Genomic DNA, 21,122 nt, shown 5'->3' on the forward strand with positions numbered 1-21,122 from the left:
GACAACTTTTTCCTCTAGTGGTCCCGTTTAAAGCAACACGTTCTCAATATCAACTCGTCAAATACGGCAGCTCAGCCTATGGTGCTCTAAATGCCCCTTGTGTCAATTCCTTTGTTTGGGTTAAAATAGGTTTGTTTGTTATGTAAGTGACAGAAGAATGACATTTAACGTTACGTAATGATAAAACGCATATGTAACGGTACATAACGTCATGTTACATGGACTATGTTCCATTGTGGGAGCAACACAATAATGTTATGCAACGTTATTTAGCTCAAAATAAGTCAACATTGATTTTTTTGGTTTCACACGGGACACGTACAGAGGTGTCCTGGGTGAAAGTTCTGCATTACGTTAAATAACATCAGTGACTAGGTAACGATATGAAGCGTTACGTAACTCACAAAGCCTTACGCAACGTAGGCTACAGTATGGGAGCGATACAGCAATGTTATGTAACAATACAAAAGTCAAAATAAGTTGACTTCTGATTTAACATGGGACACAAACAGCAGCCTTCTGGGTGAAAGTCGTGCGTTACGTATCGATATGAAACGTTATGTAGGTCACAAAACCCTATGTAAGGTAGGCTATGTTACAGTATGGGAGCGATGCAGTAATGTTACGCTACGTTATGAAACTCAAAGAGACTTTTGGCTTCACACGGGACACAAGCGGCAGTTTCCTGGGTGAAAGTCCTGTGTTTGTTTGACCCATCCATCAACCCAGACCTCCGTCCTGTACGGACTTTATTGCTCTTTAGAATATGTAGCTTGACTTCTTCCTTCACTCTAGCCATAAACAAGGTTATATACACTGTAAACACTTTTTGCAAAGCGCCATAATCAATACTTGCAAAACTTATGACACTTCCCAATAACCTCAGTTGTGTTTGGCGATAGATAGTAAACGTTAGCATGCTAACACACTGAGCTAACATTCTCTGCCAAACACCAGAATGTCTTTGCGAGCATGTTAACATGGCTATAGGATTACGATTGTTTAGCTAATAAACTGCTAAATAATAGTGACCAATGTCCATTAAACGTCTGCAGACATTTTAAGTTATTATATTAATTAAGTAATTAAATTAATTATTTATCCAACCAATAGTACAAACCTAAATATATGCTAATTAAAAAGGTATAACATTCTCGTTTGACATTTTCCTTGTAAAATAGCCTCACTTATTAATCAATTATCAAAATTGTTTACTTATTGTCTGCAACTTTAGTAAAAAAAAGAAACTGTCCAAACAGATCATTTATCCGTGACTTTCAGATCTGCTAAGAACAGTTAAACATTTCAGTGTGTTGTTCTCAATGTTGCTCAAGAGTAAAAATCCTGAAGGAGGTGTGGAGAGATTTAATGGCATCAAAAAATAATTGATGTGGAACATTTAGCTGCTGGCAGATTAAATACTGGTATTATTATTTTTATTTCATTATAATTACTGGCGTTCAAAAACTCGTGTGATTAAGCGCCCACTTGGCAACTCAAACAAACAATAATAGTAGTGTGTGCACGAACAAACCCCCACAGCATGTGTTCACAAAAGTGTTTTTTACTAAACAACTAATACACACCCACTAATAAAAATATTAACGTTCAAAACAAAAAAAGAAAGTGAGAAATGCCTGTGTCCAACAATCTTTTTTCTCATTATACATTCAATAGATCAGTCCTTCCACTAATGCTTTCGTCTAATTAATTCGGCGGGAAATCAAGTGGAAAATCACCTTTAATGGACTTCAGGCCGTATTGATAGAACGCCAGGATATCTGATGGATGTAAAAGGGCGTGAAAAATACTCAGAGCAGCTCTGATCCTTCATAGAGCACCGGAGGAATCAAACAACCCAAACATTCAATAACAGTTTTCTTTAACTGCAGTCGCATCATCATTACACTTGGTCCTAATTCAACTCTACATGCCAGCAGGTTTAAATACGCCCACGTGACTTTCAAACAAGATAATTGACTTTTAAAGTATTTCAATAATGAAGCTATCGAAAGCAAAGCTCGCTGAAAGACTACTGGAAAGTTATAAAATACCAATTACTTCCCAATTCCACAGGCAAACTGTCTCCATTATCTCAGCCAGAGTGAAAAACAGAGCACTATCAATTATTAATCAGTAAACTTAATGAGCTTATTAGCTAAATATGGCACCTGCTGTTGTGTGACGTACGAGACAAACAGACAAAGCAGCAGCTTTGAGTTACATGGAAATGCTCAAAGATAAACTTCATGTTTTTCTAATATGAATTAAACTTAAACTACGGCTGAGGATGTAATAAATGGTAAATTGATAGTTAATTCTACCATAGTTAATAGTTATTTTAATATAAACAAACATGAAATGACAATCAAAAATGTTCAGTAATTATTAGTACTTCTATAATTTCATCATTAGTTTGTGTAATTTTAAATATTCAATTTATAAATCAAATATTGTCACAGACAATAACAATTACATTCAATAACATTAGTAAACCATTTATTAAAGATTATTGTTGCACATGTTAAATGCACTGAATTGCACTGAAATCATGGTTATCTATCAATCAGAAATCAATCATTTTTATCCATAACATCCCTACAACTCGTCCCGGAGCCAAAACACTATTCTACACCTTTCTAATTTAAAAGTCCTTTTCTACCAAAGACAAGCTCTTGTTTCTGAGGAAGAGGAACAGTTTGATGAACCAAATCCAAAATATTTCCTCCTCTGTCTGTCCTTTTCACCAACAAACTAAATCTCAAACTTTCCTTTCCAAACAAACAAACCTCATTCTGGTCTCAGGGACCCCAGTTACACTAACATGTGATCTGTTATCTGGATATCTTATCTGGATAATGACATCTGATTGCAGGTTTTTGAATCTACACTTTAATAATAAGCATTTTTGTTTCTTTAAAAAAATGTGGCCAAACTCTGCAGATGTTATTTACACCGCTGTGAGATCCGATAACCGCCTCCAAGATACGGTCTGACCAATCTGATCTCATCCTGCAGCAGTAGATGAGTTTTTCCTGACAGAAATCACATGTTGGTACCAGGTGTAAACATCCACGAGACTCTGGACCAATCAGCAAACAGCAGGAAACGGTTGACACGACGACACAATGATTCATCACCTCCTGAGACGACGCACAGTAATCACCACTTTATATCTAGAACATGCTTCGTTCTGCAACGTCATGACCTGCTTATTCCCTGAGATTTAATCAGAAAACCAGACTTTAATTTATTAAAACGATGAAAATCTATTTCACTGAACAGAACCTGAACGCATCATAATGTAAATGAACTGAACCTCTGTTTGTTAGCCGTTAGCGGTGCTGCTAACGTTACTAGCTCTCCTCCTGTTGATTTAAACACTGATTGGTTGTTTACAATGTAGCTATCAGATATTGGCGACTAGAAAAGCATAAATGCCGATGTACTGATCGTGAAATTTACCGAATATTGGAGGATTATGATCGTCAAATTGTGTTATCAATCCGCGGTTCACATGAGGGCCGTTCCGTGAGAAAGGACAGTCAGTTCCACCACTATTAAATATACTTCCATGCACACCTTCCTTCCAGCCAATCACAGCTGAGAACGCCATAAAAAAAACGGAACCAACCCTACCTCATCGACGTTCTCGAAGGCGTTGATGATGTCGTACGGCAGGCAGGACAGCAGGTCGATGACGAACCAGGTCTTCAGGTAGTTCATGCGGATGAGCTTGGGGTCGGAGATGACCTCGCCGCCGGGCCCCACGAAGGTGGTGTGGAAGTTGAGGACGATGTCCACCAGGAAGATGACGTCCACCACACTGTCCAGCACCAGCCACACGATGTTGTTCTGCTTGGTCTTGAAGGAGACGTTGTAGGGCACCATGATGGCCGTGTAGAAGGTGAGGATGAGGATGACCCAGTCCCAGGTGGTCTTGAAGGTGCAGTAGTGGAGGATGATGTGGGGGGGCGTCTTGGGGGCCTCCTGCTTGTACTGCGGGAGGATGTCCGAGTTCAGCTGCAAAACCTGGAGGAGCGACAAAGCAAGAAAGTTGACTAAACAGAAAAAAAACTCACATTTAAACACTTTCACATGGGAAATATAAAAATGAAGACTGAAAATTTAAAAATGAAGGCCCAAACAAAAGAGGTAATCGACGTTGGTTGGGGCAACACTTTAGTATTCAAACAGATACGTGTTAATTGTTTAACTTGAACTACATAATAAAGGTCTTGGTTCCAAACTATAAAAAGTCTTCAAGAGGTCCCCCATTAGTTTGTGGACTGCTGTTTCGAAGCCTTGAGTTCAGCAATTTGGCCGTCGCCATCTTGTTTTTTTGCAACCACTGCGGTCGCCAGGAGATAATGACAAAATACATGTTTAATTATTATAATAAAAAAAATAATTATAATATTTGGACAGGATTATTTTCTATCCAGGAGGTTCAGAGATTTTAATATTAAGAGGTAGGGATGATCATTTTCATCAAAATCATCTGTGCCTGTCACAGCATTGTAATAAGCCCATCTAATCATTTCATTCGGCCGGAAACGATTTATTGATTAACTCACACGTACTGTTGCACACAGAAAAAAGTTTGTTTTATTCTACCAATTATATTTCTTATAGTCAGTTATATTTCTCTGAAGTCTGAGGAAGAAAGTTTTCTACATTTGACCATATAAACACACTAAACCACAAGAGGCCAGTGCACACAGACTAGAAAGAAACAGTGAAGCGATGAAATCGAATCATGTGAAAGAGATAAACAAAAGGAAAAAGTAAGACAAGTAAGTCTAGTCAGAATTACCTTGGTGTGTGTGTGTGTGTGTGTGTGTGTGTGTGTGTGTGTGTGTGTGTGTGTGTGTGTGTGTGTGTGTGTGCGCAGAGGGATCAGGGGAAATAGAAAAATATATTAAAACTGTATTCATCTCTTTTGTTGCTCCGTAAAGTTCGCTGTGACAAAACTGCATAATGAATAAATTTGGCTTGAAATGAGACAGAAGAGGACAGGAACGAGAAACAGAAAATCAGACGAGACGGACAGAATAGAAGAATAAACTAAACCAAAAGAACAAAACTAAAAAAGAAAACAGCCATTATGTTTTTATGAGTGCTGATGATGATGATGATGATGATGATGAACCTCCTGCTGAGCTCGTCTTCCTCTGTGTAACACAGACTACATTAAACTGAAGATGGGTTTCCTCTGCAGGCCACTCAGAGATCACAAATCAACCATTCAACTCATTTTTACACTAAACTGTATATTATTCTGTTTGTATCCAGCTGCTACACAGATGAACCGCAATTTATAAAACATGATTATAAATCAAACTCCTTTCAACACTTCCTGCTTTTCAAATGAAACCAAAATACATCTAAAATATCAGCTACATTCTACTAACAGCGGTACTTCTTGCCACTTGGTTCTATTAGTAATGTTGTTGTCTGACAAATAAAACTAAAAACAGATAATACTAATACTACTTAGGATAATATTTAAATATTGTTTGTACTACTGCAGTCATTTCCACTTCTAGTACTTAGTGACTGCTCACACTGCTCGTAGTACAAATGATGAACGTATCGAAGCGAATACTACTAGAGTCAATACAACTACTACCAAAAGTACATTTAGCTGCATTTATTATAATTATTTCTCCTATTCATAATGTCAACATTAGTTTGACCGTCAATAATACTATACCCCCTGCCAATACTCCTCCTCCTCCTCCTCCTCCTCCTCCTCCTCCTCCTCCTCCTCCTCCTCCTCCTCCTCCTCCAACCCCTCCTGCTCATTATCCATTACAGTTATAAGGACCCCTCACACCTGTACTACTACTACTACTACTACTCCTCCTTAAAGTACTATTATTACTAACCCTATCATTTCTACACCGTTAGTCTAGTTTCCACAGTTAATGCTAATACTGGTTAGTAAAGGGTAAAAGTAAAAATGGACTACAGGTAAGTGAAGGAACTTTGAATGCATCACTATTACTGGTATTACTAGTACTGCTGCTGCTAGCTCGTTACTGCAGATTCATATAATAGGCCATGTGTTGTGGGGCTGCTGTGGCGTAGTGGAGAGCAAGGTAGTTCTCCAATCAGAGGGTCGGTGGTTCGATACCCGGCTTCAGCAGTCCATGTGTCCTTGGGCAAGACACTTAACCCCAAGTTGCTCCTGAAGGCCATCGGTGTGGACTGATGATGAATGTTAGTTAGAGTCTGATGGTGGCACCTTGATGGTAGCCTGTCATCAGTGTGTGAATGGGTGAATGATATGTAACATACTACTGACTGTAAGTCGCTTTGGAGAAAAGCCTCTGCTACATGACTCTAATGTAATGTTTGTAGCAGTTCTGCTGCTGCAAAATATTAATAACAACATCTTCATGTTAGCTCCCATTGGCTGTGGCACATGAGGTAGAGCGCTTGTCCCGTAATCACAAGGTCGGTGGTTCAAACCCCTCTACCGGCAACATGCCGAGGTGTCCTTGAGCGAGACACCTAACCCCAAGTTGCTCCCCGGGCGCTTCATTGCAGCCCACTGCTCCTCCGGGATGGTTCAATGCAGAGAATTGTAATTTCTCCATTGTGGGACTAATAAAGGATTGATTATTATTATTATTATTTGTCCTCCTCCTCTGATGTCTGATGTGACGGAGGAGCTGCTCCTCATGTGATCCACATCATCAGAGCTGCCAATCAAACAGCCCGCCGGTCAAATTAGGAGCCCAGCGGCATTGTGGGGGGCGAAAAAAAGAAAGGAAATAAAACTGTACTCATGTGACACTCGACAGAAGACGCCAGCTGTTCCTTTCAGGATCACCTGTGATATCTTTGGAGGACGTTATGTAACCCCTCCCACCCTGAAGCATGCTGGGAAATGCAAGAGGCTGTTTTAGCATGTAACTTATTACGCCCTTTCCCTCCTTCCTGCCAACATCACTTCTCTCTTCCCTTTACATTCTGCTCTTCCTGTTCCTCCTCATCTCCTTCGCTTACATCCTTCTCTGCTTCTTTACATGCACAACTTCTTTCACTTTTCCAGCCTTAACTCAAAACCAACAACAGTATGTTTGGTTTAAAAAAGGATAATGAATAATAAATAACATAATATTGTTATCAGTTTTGAAGCTCCCTTGAGCCCTAGAACGTCTCTTTCCGTGTTTACATTATAATGGAGTCATTATAATTATGAGTTCTGATTGTAAATAGCCCCCACAACAATAAACAGTAGTAATTACAACTGGAAACTCCAATGTATCTGACTTTGTGCTTAACAAAACAGAAGGGCTTAAAGACTAAACAAACATGGACGCCTCACATCGGTTACAGTCTGTTCTTCTGGTTTTGGTCATGGTCACATTATTATAATACAGGTTTGTTTCGTTAAAGAAGTATTCAAGTGATTTAAGATGTCGGTAAAGTGGATGAAAAAAAAAATGAATGGTCAAAACTGAAAAGAAAGATATCACCAAAATAGAAAAACAGATATCCTTCTCTGATTTGTAGTCTCTCATTGATTACTTCCTCTTTCCTCTCTTACTAATAGAGTGCATCTTTCATTAAACAACCCACTTCTTTTCAAACCACATGCTTGTCATGGGTTTACCGTTTCCTTCTCTCCTTCCGTTCCCCTCCCTTCCATGTTTGCCTCCTTCTTTGCATCCTTACTTCATTCATTACTTCCTCTTTCCTTCCTCCTAACTCTCTTTGCCTATTTGATTTTTCCCTCTCACATTTTGCATCTCTCCTCCTTTGACATTCCGTCCTCTCTTTCACCTCCTCTCCTCTCATTCCTCCTCCCCTCTGCCCTAATCACCTTTAAAGCACCCTGGAAGCAACCCTCCTGCTTCATGTGCTCAGCAGAGATGAAACTCAAACTAATTCTGATTAAAAAGGCGACACACCCTCAAACTCAAACCTTCATTAATAAAACCGGCGGGAAAAAAACATGAGCAGTCTTCTTCTCCCCAACACCAAAATCCATTTTCTAGATTTCCAGCAGCAGTCACAATCATTCAGAGTGCCCACAGCACCGTGCTTCCATCTCCCCAACTAACATGAAATATTAATGAGGCCCGCAGTCCACGGGAGCACAGCGCTCCGGGGAAGAGAAAGCACAGCGCTCGCTTTGTAAAAAAAAGCTGCAGCTTCGGGGAAGTTGGCGTGTGAGAGGAAGTGGAGGAAGGCGGGGTAAAGGATGGATGTGTCGAGGGCGTGGTTGTGTGACAAAGTACAATATGCTCCGTCTATCAATGCACGTGTCTATCGGTGTGCGGCGTTGGGAGAACGGTTTGAATGAGGTACTTAATGTTTTACGTGAGGATTTATTTGTGCAGAAATAATGTTAAGAGCACAGAGAGCTGCCACAGGGGCGTGTTTCAAGTTCCACCAGGGAGAGAAAGCTGGGAACTTGGGCTTGAAGCAGAAAGACTTGGTTTCTATGGTGACTCTGGTATCATGTACAGAATGAGGTGAAGCAGCGTGAGCATGCACGGTGTATGTGCGAGTCTGCTTGTGCTCACCTCCGCCAGTCGGGACGGTTTATGGCTGACCTCAGGTTTGTCTATGGGAGCCAGCTTGGGCAGCTGGTTGCGGTTGTTGGTGAGCGCCCGCGTCAGCCGCGCAAACTTGGTCCATCCTGCAGAAACGAGACATTAAAAACAGCAACACATTCATCAACAAAACTGGTTTTTAAGAAGAATGAGCTGCACACAAACTAATACAGCGCCCCAATCCAATGGGGACACACTGGAGTTTACTAAATATTCCCACAGCTCCCACTTGTACTTGCCACTGGAGGGCTTTTTTCCCCACTTGGTAGTTCATATTTACAATAAAGCTGAAACAATGTAAACGCAGCACAAGCCCTGCTTTCATGGCAAACACCCGCCCTGCACAAAGTGTCCTTGAACACAACTGAATCTCCACCAGCTGCAGGGTTTCTGCTCTGCAGCTGTCCGATGTGCTCTGACCTTTGCGTGGAAGCAGGAGATGAAGGAGAATTTCTCCTTCGGGGGATCGATACCACGAGACCTATACATTGAGCATGTTTGTGAAGATGAAAGCTGAGGGAGGGAAACGCTACCGTCTGTAGGTACGTTTTAAAGTATCCGACTGCTGTGTGGAGTGTTTGAGGAAGGACCGTCTGGGAGCTGGTCATCTGGGCTCATTAGTACGTTTCTCTGGGAACACGGCTTCATATAATGCCTACCACATACTAGAAGACTTTAATAAGACTTTGACATGTCTGACATCCTCTCAGAGTTAAAGACAATTTGTTAAAGGTCACAGAGAAAAGACGATTTTTCGCAGAGACTGGGGATCTTGCAGGTTCACCATTTGCAAGTCTAGAATCCTTTTGAGATTAATTCCCATCCTGCTCCTGGTGGAGATTTACAAGAAGAAAAAATGTGAGCACTAGCTGTGTTTCCATTCAAATGTCTTCAGAATTTAAGCTTTTGAATGTTGCAAAGTGATGCTAATAAGCCACGTTTCCATCAACGGGTTTGGAGTAAATAAACTCACCCTATAGGCTGTAAACAGAGAAGGAGGAAAAGAAGAGGTTGTGAACTGTAAACAGATGAAGTGGGATGGCCGTCTAACAAGCTCCAAGAGAGAAATTGAGAGACTTCTTCCAGAATTAGTTTCAATTGGGAAAATTTAAATAGTTTTTTAATGTCAGCGAGCATTGGTCCTGTTTCATGCTTTGCAGAGAACACGTGAGTTAAATGTTTGGCTTCATCACAGTTAATTCGGTAAAGGCGTTTCCATGATCCATTTTGTGAATCTGCTCTTTTTTTGACAAAGACAAAAAACAGCTAAAGTGAGCATGAACACATTTTTCCACCATTGACAAGGTTTTATTTTAAATCTGATAAGTTCTGTACGTAACATTAAACATTTAACAAACTGTCAAACATTTAACGTTTCGTTAAACAAGTCAACATGAATGTGGAGACGAACAGCCGTCTCCTGGGTGAAAGTCGTGTGTTTGTTTGACTGGTCCATCCACCCCAAACCTCTTCACTACACAGCCTCATGTGGCCTTTGATTAGAAATGTATTTGTGATACAACAAATGTAATCCGGAAGAAAATATGTTATCTGCTAGCATAATGCAGGAGACAATGCAGTTTCATTATATGGGAATGTGATTTTAAGAGTCCTAAAAAACATGCAAAAACATATGAGTCTTGAAAATGACGAGCAAAATGAAGTTTATGAACAGAAAGACTCATCATTCCACCAGTCGTTTTCAACAAAGTTGTCATCTATCTCATTATTAAACAAATGATCAAATACAAATATTAACTAGCTGATAGAGTCTAGAGATGAGAAGCCTAAAAGCCTTAAAGAGATACGTTAAAATAAAGGTCTTAATGTTGCAATCTTGAGCAAACTTACTGTACTTTTACTTTCTGCCTTTAGTTTAAAATTTCTTCTTGTAACTTTAACTTGTTTATGACCTTTTATATCATTGTGATTAATATACTCTTGTCTCGGTGGTTGATAAGCATTTAATCATATTGTTTTTTGAAAACTGCTATTTACATAAAGCTTATTATAAATGCAGTGTAAAAATGCATAGCAAGCATTGTGAGGAAAATACTTTGTGTTTTTGTTTCTCTTCCTGTCCAATGTGTTTTCATCCAAAGCTCTTGTTCGAGTATCATTATCATATTTAAAATCAGTATATTTTCGGTCTATCTAAATATTACCAGCCTGTTTTTTTGGCCACACCGAGAACAGATGCTCTAAAAATAAAATCAGATGTTTGAAAGGGCAAAGAGAAGCAGAGCAGCACATACAGTAGTGACGGGATCGACCGTCCCTCTGAAGGGACCATTACGGATAAAGAGCGGACTTTGAAAGAGCTTTTAACCCTCGGGCCTCCAGCCGCCTGCTGAACAGCCCCGCTTTCATTTCAAGCGTTACTCCCGTGTGCAGCGCTGTGAAAGAAGCCAAACAACACTGAACTGAGACCCACATACAGGACGAACAACAACGAGTCCCAACCACACCACTACCAGGAGAACCTCGCTGTAGTGGCTTCTGTGTGGCTAACTATACGTCTTCTTTTATGTGATTCCCTTTTTTGTTCCCGGTGGAACCTTTTGTTAAGATAGAACCTTTCAATATGGTGGAAAGGTTGTGGAGAGGACCTGCCTCCACCAGTTGGTTTGTTTGTGTTGTGTCGTGACTTTGGTGAATCTGAACCAACCCTTTAAAAAGTCATAAGATCTGCTTTCAGTCCCAGAGGAGGATTTAAAGAAGGTCAAGAATGAAATGAATTTTACATTCTACTGACCTTTATTTAAATCATGATCCTTGAGTTAACATGTTCATGGTTATATCTGCAGGACATCTGTTCGATATGACTACAGTTCATACAAGATTTGACAGTTATTTGTTAAATGCTCAACATCAATGCATGATTCATTTGTCAAATGTATATCTGATATCATGTGTTGGACACATGTATACAGCACAATGTTTTTGCTAACTTTTGTAATGTAATGGAAGTAGTGTCTTGGGGGCCTTTAGATCTATAAAACTAGAACAAAAAAGTCTTTATAGCCCACCTTGTTTACTCAATCATTGAACATTTATTATGTCCATCATGGTAAAAAAAAGTAGAGAAACCAATAAGCTGACTGAGTGACATCTAAAGTTATCTGACATTTGCCACCAGTTGTACGTGACAAAGAAAGACCAGCTGTAAAACCCCTGTGCTTATAAATCAACTTTTATTTATTCATATATAATAAAGCAGTGCCGTCTCTTCACTGTAAAGTCACACATGTTAACTGCTGATGCTTGTTTACTTTCACTGAAGCAGAAAGTTGGACTGCAGGACTTTTATTTGCCACCGCCGTAGTTTTTCCATCATGGTATTACCCCATTTAATAAAGCAAAGGGTCTTAAGTGCTTTTTCTACGCTGCCTATACAGTAGCAGAGGATGCATAATTCACTATATTGTGTGCATGCAGTATAGAGTACCATAACCTAATGTGTTTGAAAAAAAATAATAGCAAAAGCAAACCCAGAACCACTTTCATCAGGACGTAAAATGGAGGAATTTGTCTTGGTGGCGTTCATGTGAATACGTAGTGACGGGTCTCATCCAGAGACACACGAGGACAAAGAGCCACGCTGAGCATGAAGGGAAACTGCAGGACAAGTGAATAAGAGGTCTTTTTCCCCTTCACGGTTAATAGTAATGCTGCTGCTGCTGCTGCTACGGTTCCACCTCAAGAATGCTCGACTTCTCAGACTGGAGCACAACGGAAGCAGGCTAAAAATAACACGGAGCAGAACTGCTGCACGCACCACAGTGAATCCTGAAATGAGATTTGGATCAGCAGTTACACTGAACTCAGAGTGGTTTGTCCTCATGTAGGACACATGATCAAACACATGCACTGCAAAAACTATCATTCAACATCTGTCTTGAACATGTAGTAGTGTAGGGTTTTGTGCTCTTTTAGGATGGAGGTGTGCTCACTATTCAGGCTTGGATGTTAGAGAACAGCTGGAGGAGGAGAGTTCAGTATGTCAGTGAGGTTATCACATGGCCACAGACGTTTGAAAAAACCTCTGAGGTCCGGATGCATTAAGACAGCATGCAAAATGTTAATTATATGTTTGTTTCTGAGAGATAAGAGTGTTGTCTTTCTCAAACAAAACTGATGCATTCACCTTTTGTTTTACTTACAATATGAGATAATAGTCTTTTATTTTTATTTCAGTGTTATCATGGCTTTAGCTACTATTGAAGAGTATTTGTTGGGTGGTTAAGCAGATTGTGATTTCCTTATTTTGACTAAATATTTGACGATATTCAACTATTTATAGGCAAAAAATACATAGCAAGAATATATAATAACCATGAAGGCTACAACAGCCTTCAGTCATTTTAAGGTGAATATTAAGGGCTTTGAACAACGTCCAACTAGTAAAGTCTTCGATCTGATCAGAGAGAATGTTTCTAACGCCTGAGGCTCCGTGTTCTCGTCTCCTCACTCTTCATCCTGATACGACGTCTCGCCCGAGGCTGAAACAACCGCCATCTGTGAAGCTTTTACAATAAAGGTGCTGACAAAGCAAACAGTGAAGTTTCCAATGCACGTCCACGGACAGAGGATGTCTGATGCTGTCCAGATTGTAAATCCCTCTGAGGGAAATTTGTGAGTTTGGAAGATACTAATAAATAAAAATGTTAATGTTATCGTTGTAACCGTTTTTTAATTCAGCCACTTGTTTATCTTTGCTCCTCTTTCTTCTCTCACTTTTCTCCTTCACTGATGATGCTTTCCCTGTTTACTGGACCTGCTCTGCTTTAAGAACCACAACCAGAGGCCACGCCCACAGGGAACTGTATTCAACCCAGAATGTTCTGAAGTCATTGAAAAGGCAGATGTTAAATCCTGGAACTGGAGGAAGATGACTCAAATAAATGCATCTGCCACAATACAAATAAATATAAATATAAAATAAATGTATTTTAAATTTGATAACATGATGGGGTAATTTTAGCCAGAACGGGGGCACGAGCAGGGTGTTTTCAAGCGGAGGATCTTTAGCAGATCTCTCTCTTTCCCGCTCAGCTGATGCTGACCCGTTGTGGCGAGCCGGAGCCGCCGGAGCAGCCGGAGACGAAGCCGACGGCCCCCCCCCCACCTCTAATAACCGAGCCGCTCTGTGACCTCAGCAGGCCGACGCTGCATCCTCACCCCGGCCTCCAACAAGCCGTACTGTACCGACATACAACTGGGCTTTCAGTCTGGCTGCAAGCTTGTAAGTCAAACCCCCAACGGCAAAGTGCAGCCTTGTTTCCAACGTGTTTTTTGTTTTAAGAGGTCTCTCCATTACTGATACATGACTGCAATAAAAAGCCATCTGTATTATAGTGCAGTCAACTTTCATTTCCAACACCATGTCATTTCAAAATGTGAGATTCTCACAATAAAAGGAAACAGAAGCCACACTGGGAACTGAAACAGCTCTAACCAACTGTTGACCTTTTAAACTGACCACAAAAAGTAGGCTTATGTAGGTGGATTTTCAAGATATTTAAGGAGTGATAATTTGACTTAACTGTGGGTCTGAGTAGACAAAGTTGTTATTAGGTCACTGATTGGTTTGCGGACTAAGGTTTTGAAGCCTCGATTTCAGCATTATTGCCATCGCAATCTTGTTTTTTAAAACCAGTGAACTGAAGTTACCATATTTGGACTGAGGAGGAGTTATGCCTTTGTAGAGGCCTGTCAATCAGTGTGTAGCCCCGCCCTAAAGCATCCCCTGCTTTATGGTCTGTTTGACTCTAAATGGAGCATCATTTACTAAATGAACATCATGCTGTATTGAAGAAGACTTGAAACTAGAGATTGAGACCATAAACTCATGTTTACAATGTTTACTGAGGGAATAAATCAAGAGAGAAGTAGAGTCATTTTCTCATAGACTTCTATACAACCAGAGGAGTCGCCCCCTGCTGGACAGGAGAGAGAATGCAGCTTTAAGACCCTTCAGACAGAAGTGGCCACCTTCCCTGAACTGGCAGACCTCTGGTTTTTTGCTTTGTTTTTCTTTCAAATTACAGATAATTACAGAACTAAATCTGAAGTTTGTCACATCATCAGCAGAAGCAACAGCCAACAAGCACAGACTTTAAAACACGGATGTGACAATATTAATTCTACTCAAGTTCTAATTGCACGTTCAACCCATGTTATTCACGTGTCGCTGAGCACATGATGAGTGAATAAGCAAGTCACAAGACAACTCCTAGAAGGTCTCGCTGCATGTTTGCATGCGTGTTAACATGTGTGTAGATTGAAAAGGGGGAGGGGGAGGGATCCTTGTCAAAGGGCAAACACACCCGCTCAGGGAGGCCGAGGACGACTCCCAGGGCAGGAAGCTGACACTGTGCATCAGTCAGGGCACAGAGGACAACACCGCCACCCTACATCTCCCGTGTTTCCTGACAGCGTCCCAACCTCCTCAAACTCAACCTGACAGCTCGAGAATTTACAGCATCGCAAAGGAAACAAGACTAGACTCGCTCTTTTCTTCATCCAGCCGCAGAAAGAAAAAACGATTTGCAGCAAGCAGAAATGTTCTGAGACTTCTCAGCTGAAGAAAAAGAACAGAAGAGGAAGAAGGGGGAGAAAGAGGAGGAACAAGGATGGGTAGCAAGAGGAAGGAAGAAGAGGACAACAACAAGTGGAGAAAAGAGAAGATGTAGAAGACAAGACGAGAGAGAAGAGCGTAGAAGGGAAGAAAAAGATACCAAACACAGCTGTGCTTTCAGTATGTTAGCATGTTCACAATGACAATGCTAACATGTGTAATGTTTACCATGTTCACAATCATGGTTTAGCATGTTAGCAGTAAACACAGAGTACAGCTGAAGTTCTGCAGGTTAAGTGTTGGACAGATTGATCATTTTGACACAGTGAAGATGAAGAGTGTTTCTGCAAATCATCTCGACTATAACAAGAATTTCTGCACCAAATTTTACAGCATCCATCCACTAGTTGTTAAGCTATTTCTAGAAAACCCCAACATGTTGGGAGGAAGATGACGAGAGAGGAAGAACAAGAAGAAGTTGACGGAGGAGGAACGTAATTACATGTCCCATCAGAATGATATTACTGGGTTGTCCAGACATGTCCTCATTTGGTTTCCACTCACAAAATGTTGTCACATGTCATCCCCCCGTCTCTCCTTTAACTCTTAACTATGTACTGAATAATAAAACAGAGGCATCATCTTCTCTGGAGGCTCGGTACTCTGAGCTGAACATCATGTTCTCTGAACAGCGAGTTTTTTAGTAGATGTCTGGATGAACATTATTCTTCAAATGTCTCTTCTTTTTAAATTAGACTGTCAATCATCTAATAATAGAAACAGCTAAAATAGGCTTTAGATAAACAGAGAGGGAGTTTGTTGTTGAGTCAAAGCAGGGAAACACTCACCTTTGGTGGTTTCATCTTCGATTGGCTGCTTGAAGAGAGTGATGTCCTTAAAGGTGCAGAGGAACAGAACCACTTTGTCGTTCTCGTTCCTGATGGGAGCCACTTGCATGTAGAACCACACTGGACTCCCTGTGGAGACATCAGAGGAGTCTTAGCGGTGTGTCCTCCTCATTAGGTCTGTGAACATGTTTTGTTTTATAGTTCGTTTGATAGTTAAGTACATACTCAGATTATTCTGTCTGTTTATATACTATTTTAGTTATTGTGGATTTTTAAAGTTTTTACTTATATTATTTACTGTGTGTCTTTACTTATTTATAATACTTGTTTTGATCTTGTTTAGTTCTTTTACTTATGTCTCTTGTTTGCACTGTCCTCTCTGCTGCTGTAATCCTGCAGATTCCCCCGCTGTGGGACTAATAAAGGATTATCTTATTTTATCTTATATACCTCATTTTTATAATGTACTTTTTTGGAGGTAATGGTACAGAAAGAAATCAATGCACTTTACCATTTAGTACTAATGAAACAACATGTGCACTGACAGATGTCACTGCGGATTAAACTTCATAAAAGCCCTGCACACCCACACAGGTGCTTTCAATTACGGCTGACTAGACCTCTGTTTAATCAAGCAAAACTGATTTAACAAGGCTGAGCTCAATGCTGGTAATTGTGGAGAAGAAAAATGGAAGAAAAATAACATTAAAAACTAGGTTTCGATAAAAAGATTCCAAATTTCATTGGAGGAGAAAAGGAGAAGGATTGAAGAAGAAAGAACATTTGAAGAAAATTCATTTTTTCGTACAATATTTTGCCCCAAAAAATATTTTATTATACAAAACATTTGACATTGTTGTCATTTAATTGTTACCCTCATTTTTTCTCATTTTTTTGCAGAATATCTGGAACAAGCAGCCATTGTTTCTGAAACTTTCCTGTAGCAATCTAACCACAATCTGCAATTAGTTTGGATTATTCTCTTAGTAAAAGCTCCTCTGTGTCCTTTGTGCATTGCATTGATTAACAATAGCATTTATGAGTATATTTTTTTTGTCACTTTGCCAGCATAAGCACACTTTGCATACTAAATTATCTTAGAATTACTATGTAGTTTGAAATGGTGACAAAGCTTAAGGATCCTATTTATAAAGAATCCTGTTTAATGAACTGTTAGGTGACATTTTGAGAACATAATGAACAATGAGCCGTTCCGTTCCGACGTCCCCACTAACCTTCATAAAGAACGATCTGATCCTTCTGCTCTCCTCACTGTCCATGAACACCACTGATGTTTAAAACAGAAATGCTTTTAACAACCTTAATGTTAAGGTCATCTCTTTTAGGGAACTCGCTGTTCTTCCTGCACACAAGAACCTCGAAACCAGCTGAGTTTTTTTTTTTTTACTTTATTACCTCCTCATTCACTTTCAAGAGAAGTTAAACTCAAAGTTGCACAAACTTAAATGATCATTTCTGTGGAAACAAGTCTCATTTATATTCAGCCTCCATAAGAGCCCCGCTTTTCCTGATTTGTCAGCAAATTTGAGACGTTTTAATATTGATATTTTCTTTTTTTTACCTCCCTCACACGCCTCGCATTTTGCACTCGTAGGTGATCTCTCTTGGGAGACGGGAACATTTAGGACTATTTTTGTCTGCCCTCTTTGTGCATTGTGCTCCTCCACAACGCTGCTGATCCACGACTTACTGCTCACTCTGCTGCTGCTCCACCACACCGGACAGGAGAACCTATTGCTCTACCTTCTTGGCCTGTTGGAGTTACACTTCATCTGCATTTTTGACATAATTTGCATTAAAATTCATTAAATATTTTTCCCATAAAAAGGTTTTACCCGACCTCCATCCATCCATAATCCGACATATAATATAAGCAGTGGTTTAAATAACTCAAACAAGTATGAACAGTAAAAAACACAGTTTGAACCAGGGGCTCAAAGTCCTCTCCAGAGAAGGTACAATTAAATACGACAATGACAAAGAATAATAAATCATGGGGCAAAATCGGAACATAAGAGCAAGAAAATGTAAATAACTTGAGATTGAAAGTTCAAAAGGAACAAGAAATCATGAATAGAGTTCACCAAGTGATTCAATTCAAACAGAACTACCTGGTCAGATTTAGGAAAAGGTGGTGGTTTGGGTTTAGATAAGTATGTTGGTTAGCTAAGTTAAGTTACGTTTGATAGTTAAGTGCGTTGTGTTGTGTGTTGGGCGACAGGAACATTTAGGACTATTATGGTCTGCCCACTTTGTATTTTTCGAAAAAACTGAAGTAGCAGAATATGAACATGAAAAGCAGACAAATGTTAATTAACTTGAGATAAAGAAAAGAAGAAAACATGAATTAATGAGTAGAGTTCTACAGGCCATAAATTAACTTGCTTACTTAAATTAATAATGTAGACACAAGTTAATAAAAGCATTTCTCAGAAACCATAGATAGAAATGATCTATTTGGCTAAATATATCTCTTCTTAACCCGTTCTCGTTACCAGCGTGTCAGGAACCCTTTAGCGTAATGTATCAACTTCAAAACCTGGTTTACATTCTGAATCCAAACAAAACTACTTGGTTGGATTAGGAAAGGTTGTGGTTTGGGTTGAAGTAAGTGGGTTGCTAAGTGACCCCTCTTAGGAATCAGGAACATTTTGGACAATTTTTGTCAGCCTTCTTTGTATTTTACTAAAACAATGAAGAAGCTAAATCTGAACATAAAAGCACCAAAATGTTCAAAATTCACTTGAGATTGAAAGTTAAAAAAAACATAAATTAATTTATGAAAAGAGTTCATCAAGTAATAACTAGAGGCTTGCTGAAAATAATACTGTAGAAACAGGAGAATAGTTAATACAAGCATTTATCAGCAACAGCAGATTGAAACTAGCTATTTGGTTAAATATGTCTCTTCTCAACACGTTCTTTCTCCAAACTCATCACATACGGACGATTTGTCAACGCTTGCCGTCACTTTTTACGACATTGTGTTCTCCTTAAACGTAATTTTTCACTTTCAAACTTCAATCTGTGTTATTAAAGCCATTATAGCTCAGATAAATGGGGCCTAATTGCTGAAAATGATAAATGACAATGATTGATAATTGTTTCCGTAATTCAGCGAGCAAACACGCCGACCATCTGCTGGTTCGAGCTTCTCAGAAGTGATGATTTGGTGCTTTTGTGTTTTAATTCCTTGAAAATTGTGTGTGTGTGTATATATATATATATATATATATATATATATATATATATATACACACACACACACAATTTTCAGGTTTTAGACTGTTGGTTGGAAAAAAGAAAGAAAAAAGATAATTTTGAGTAGATTTTTTGACATAGGGTAAAAAAAAAAAAAAAAAAAGGACAAATAGATATCACCATGAAACTTTCCCACTTTATTGCTAATTTTAAGACAGTTATTTTTTATATTACAAGTTTTCTGAAATGTTATGTTTGAATATGCAAATAATGCATTATCTAATGGTAACTTTTGTTGAATTTATTGGAAATCTACAGAGACGCAAACAGACAAAGTAGTATAACAAACACCTAAATATGTATATTGTATGTTTTTCTCACCACTAATCTGAAAGAAGACAATCTCTTGTGCTTGACCATGTTGGTTTAAACTGTAATGCTTCAGAAATGTAGTTTATAATCTTACAAGTGATTCTTTTGTAACATAAATGCATTTAACAAGTGTCAAGTAAATGAAGAAAGTGAGCACTCACGGTTCTTTCTGTACAGCAGGATTTCGAAGCAGTTGGACTCATAGTTGTCGAACGTCTGTCGGACTTTGTCGATGCTCTTCTTGTCCGTCAGCTCTCCGTACATAAAACTAGAAAAAGAGGAAACAGCAGCGATCAATACTGAGTTGATTTGTTTGGCCTTTCCCCCGTGTGTTACAGTATATCACGTGTTTAACAGCAATGTCTATCTGTTATCATACCATAAAAAGTGTCCATTAAGTTTTATGTTCGGTTTTTATAGAGTTTATAGAAATTAATGCAGCAGCAGCATAAATTCTGCTCACAGTGAAGGATTGTGGGATGGTTTTCTGATTGGTGCTGCCTGCGTTTCCTGGCATGGTTGTAATTATTCCTTAAAGGGCTGAAGACATTTTAATCTGCGCTAATATAATTAGTCTGAGTGATTACTTTCTTTCCCAAAAGCCGCAGTGTCTTCACACACACACACACACACACACACACACACACACACACACACACACACACACACACACACACACACACACACACACACACACACACACACACACACACACACACACACACACACACACACACACACACACACACACACACACACACACACACACACACACACACACACACACACATTTATAGAATAGTTTCATCAGCAGGGATCATCTGGGAAAGCCTAAACTGGTGTCATTATTAGGGATATTCTTTCTGCTAATGTAATCATGTGTATGTAGCTCACATGGGTGTTTTTTAAAAATGGATGAGGAATCAGAACGGTCGCATCTGATCTCCGAAAATGTTCCTCCTACTTCAAGGGTTCCCCATAATCCAGATACAAAATGAATTACTTTATGCCACTCTTATTGGCTTTTAAGTGGAGACACTAAAGGTGAAAAGGGTAAAAATGTAAGTATTTCCTTCTTTTAGTATACGTTTTAAAATGCAAATTAGGATTTGTCTTAATTACATATTTGCATAAATCTAGATAGCAAGAATCCAAAAAAATATTTTCTCCATGTTTTAAGTTATCAAATGTTGTATTAATCAGACTATGAATGATATATGAACAAGAATCAAAAAATCTGAAAATTTCAACAGACATCCATGTTTTTAGGAATAAATGTTGTATAAATCAGGTTATGAATGACATATGAACAGACCCCTCTGTAGAAACCTTCAGAATATAGAGAGGAATGAAGCTGTAAAGTTTGGTGTATGTAAGAGCTACTGAAGTGGAGATTTATGGATCAGAGTCTGAGAAAAAACTCATTTAGAGAAAACGTCCTTTAAAGAAATGTTTAGTTAAATTACATACATGTTGAAGACTCTACAGGTGAATAGAGTAAAAATAATAACTAATAGATATCAACAT

At 39.2% G+C, this 21,122-nt stretch overlaps 1 protein-coding gene across 1 annotated transcript in view; it reads right to left on the reverse strand.

Annotated features, from left to right (window-relative positions):
• kcnh5b (potassium voltage-gated channel, subfamily H (eag-related), member 5b) overlaps positions 1–21,122 on the reverse strand; it is a 110,384-nt gene that overhangs the window by 79,361 nt on the left and 9,901 nt on the right. The window contains 4 exon segments of the mRNA XM_054613376.1: positions 3,640–4,032; positions 8,544–8,659; positions 16,002–16,130; positions 19,757–19,863. Of these exon segments, the coding sequence (XP_054469351.1) occupies positions 3,640–4,032; positions 8,544–8,659; positions 16,002–16,130; positions 19,757–19,863 (745 nt within the window).

Source organism: Anoplopoma fimbria, chromosome 15, assembly GCF_027596085.1.
Source record: "Anoplopoma fimbria isolate UVic2021 breed Golden Eagle Sablefish chromosome 15, Afim_UVic_2022, whole genome shotgun sequence".
NCBI lineage: Eukaryota > Metazoa > Chordata > Actinopteri > Perciformes > Anoplopomatidae > Anoplopoma > Anoplopoma fimbria.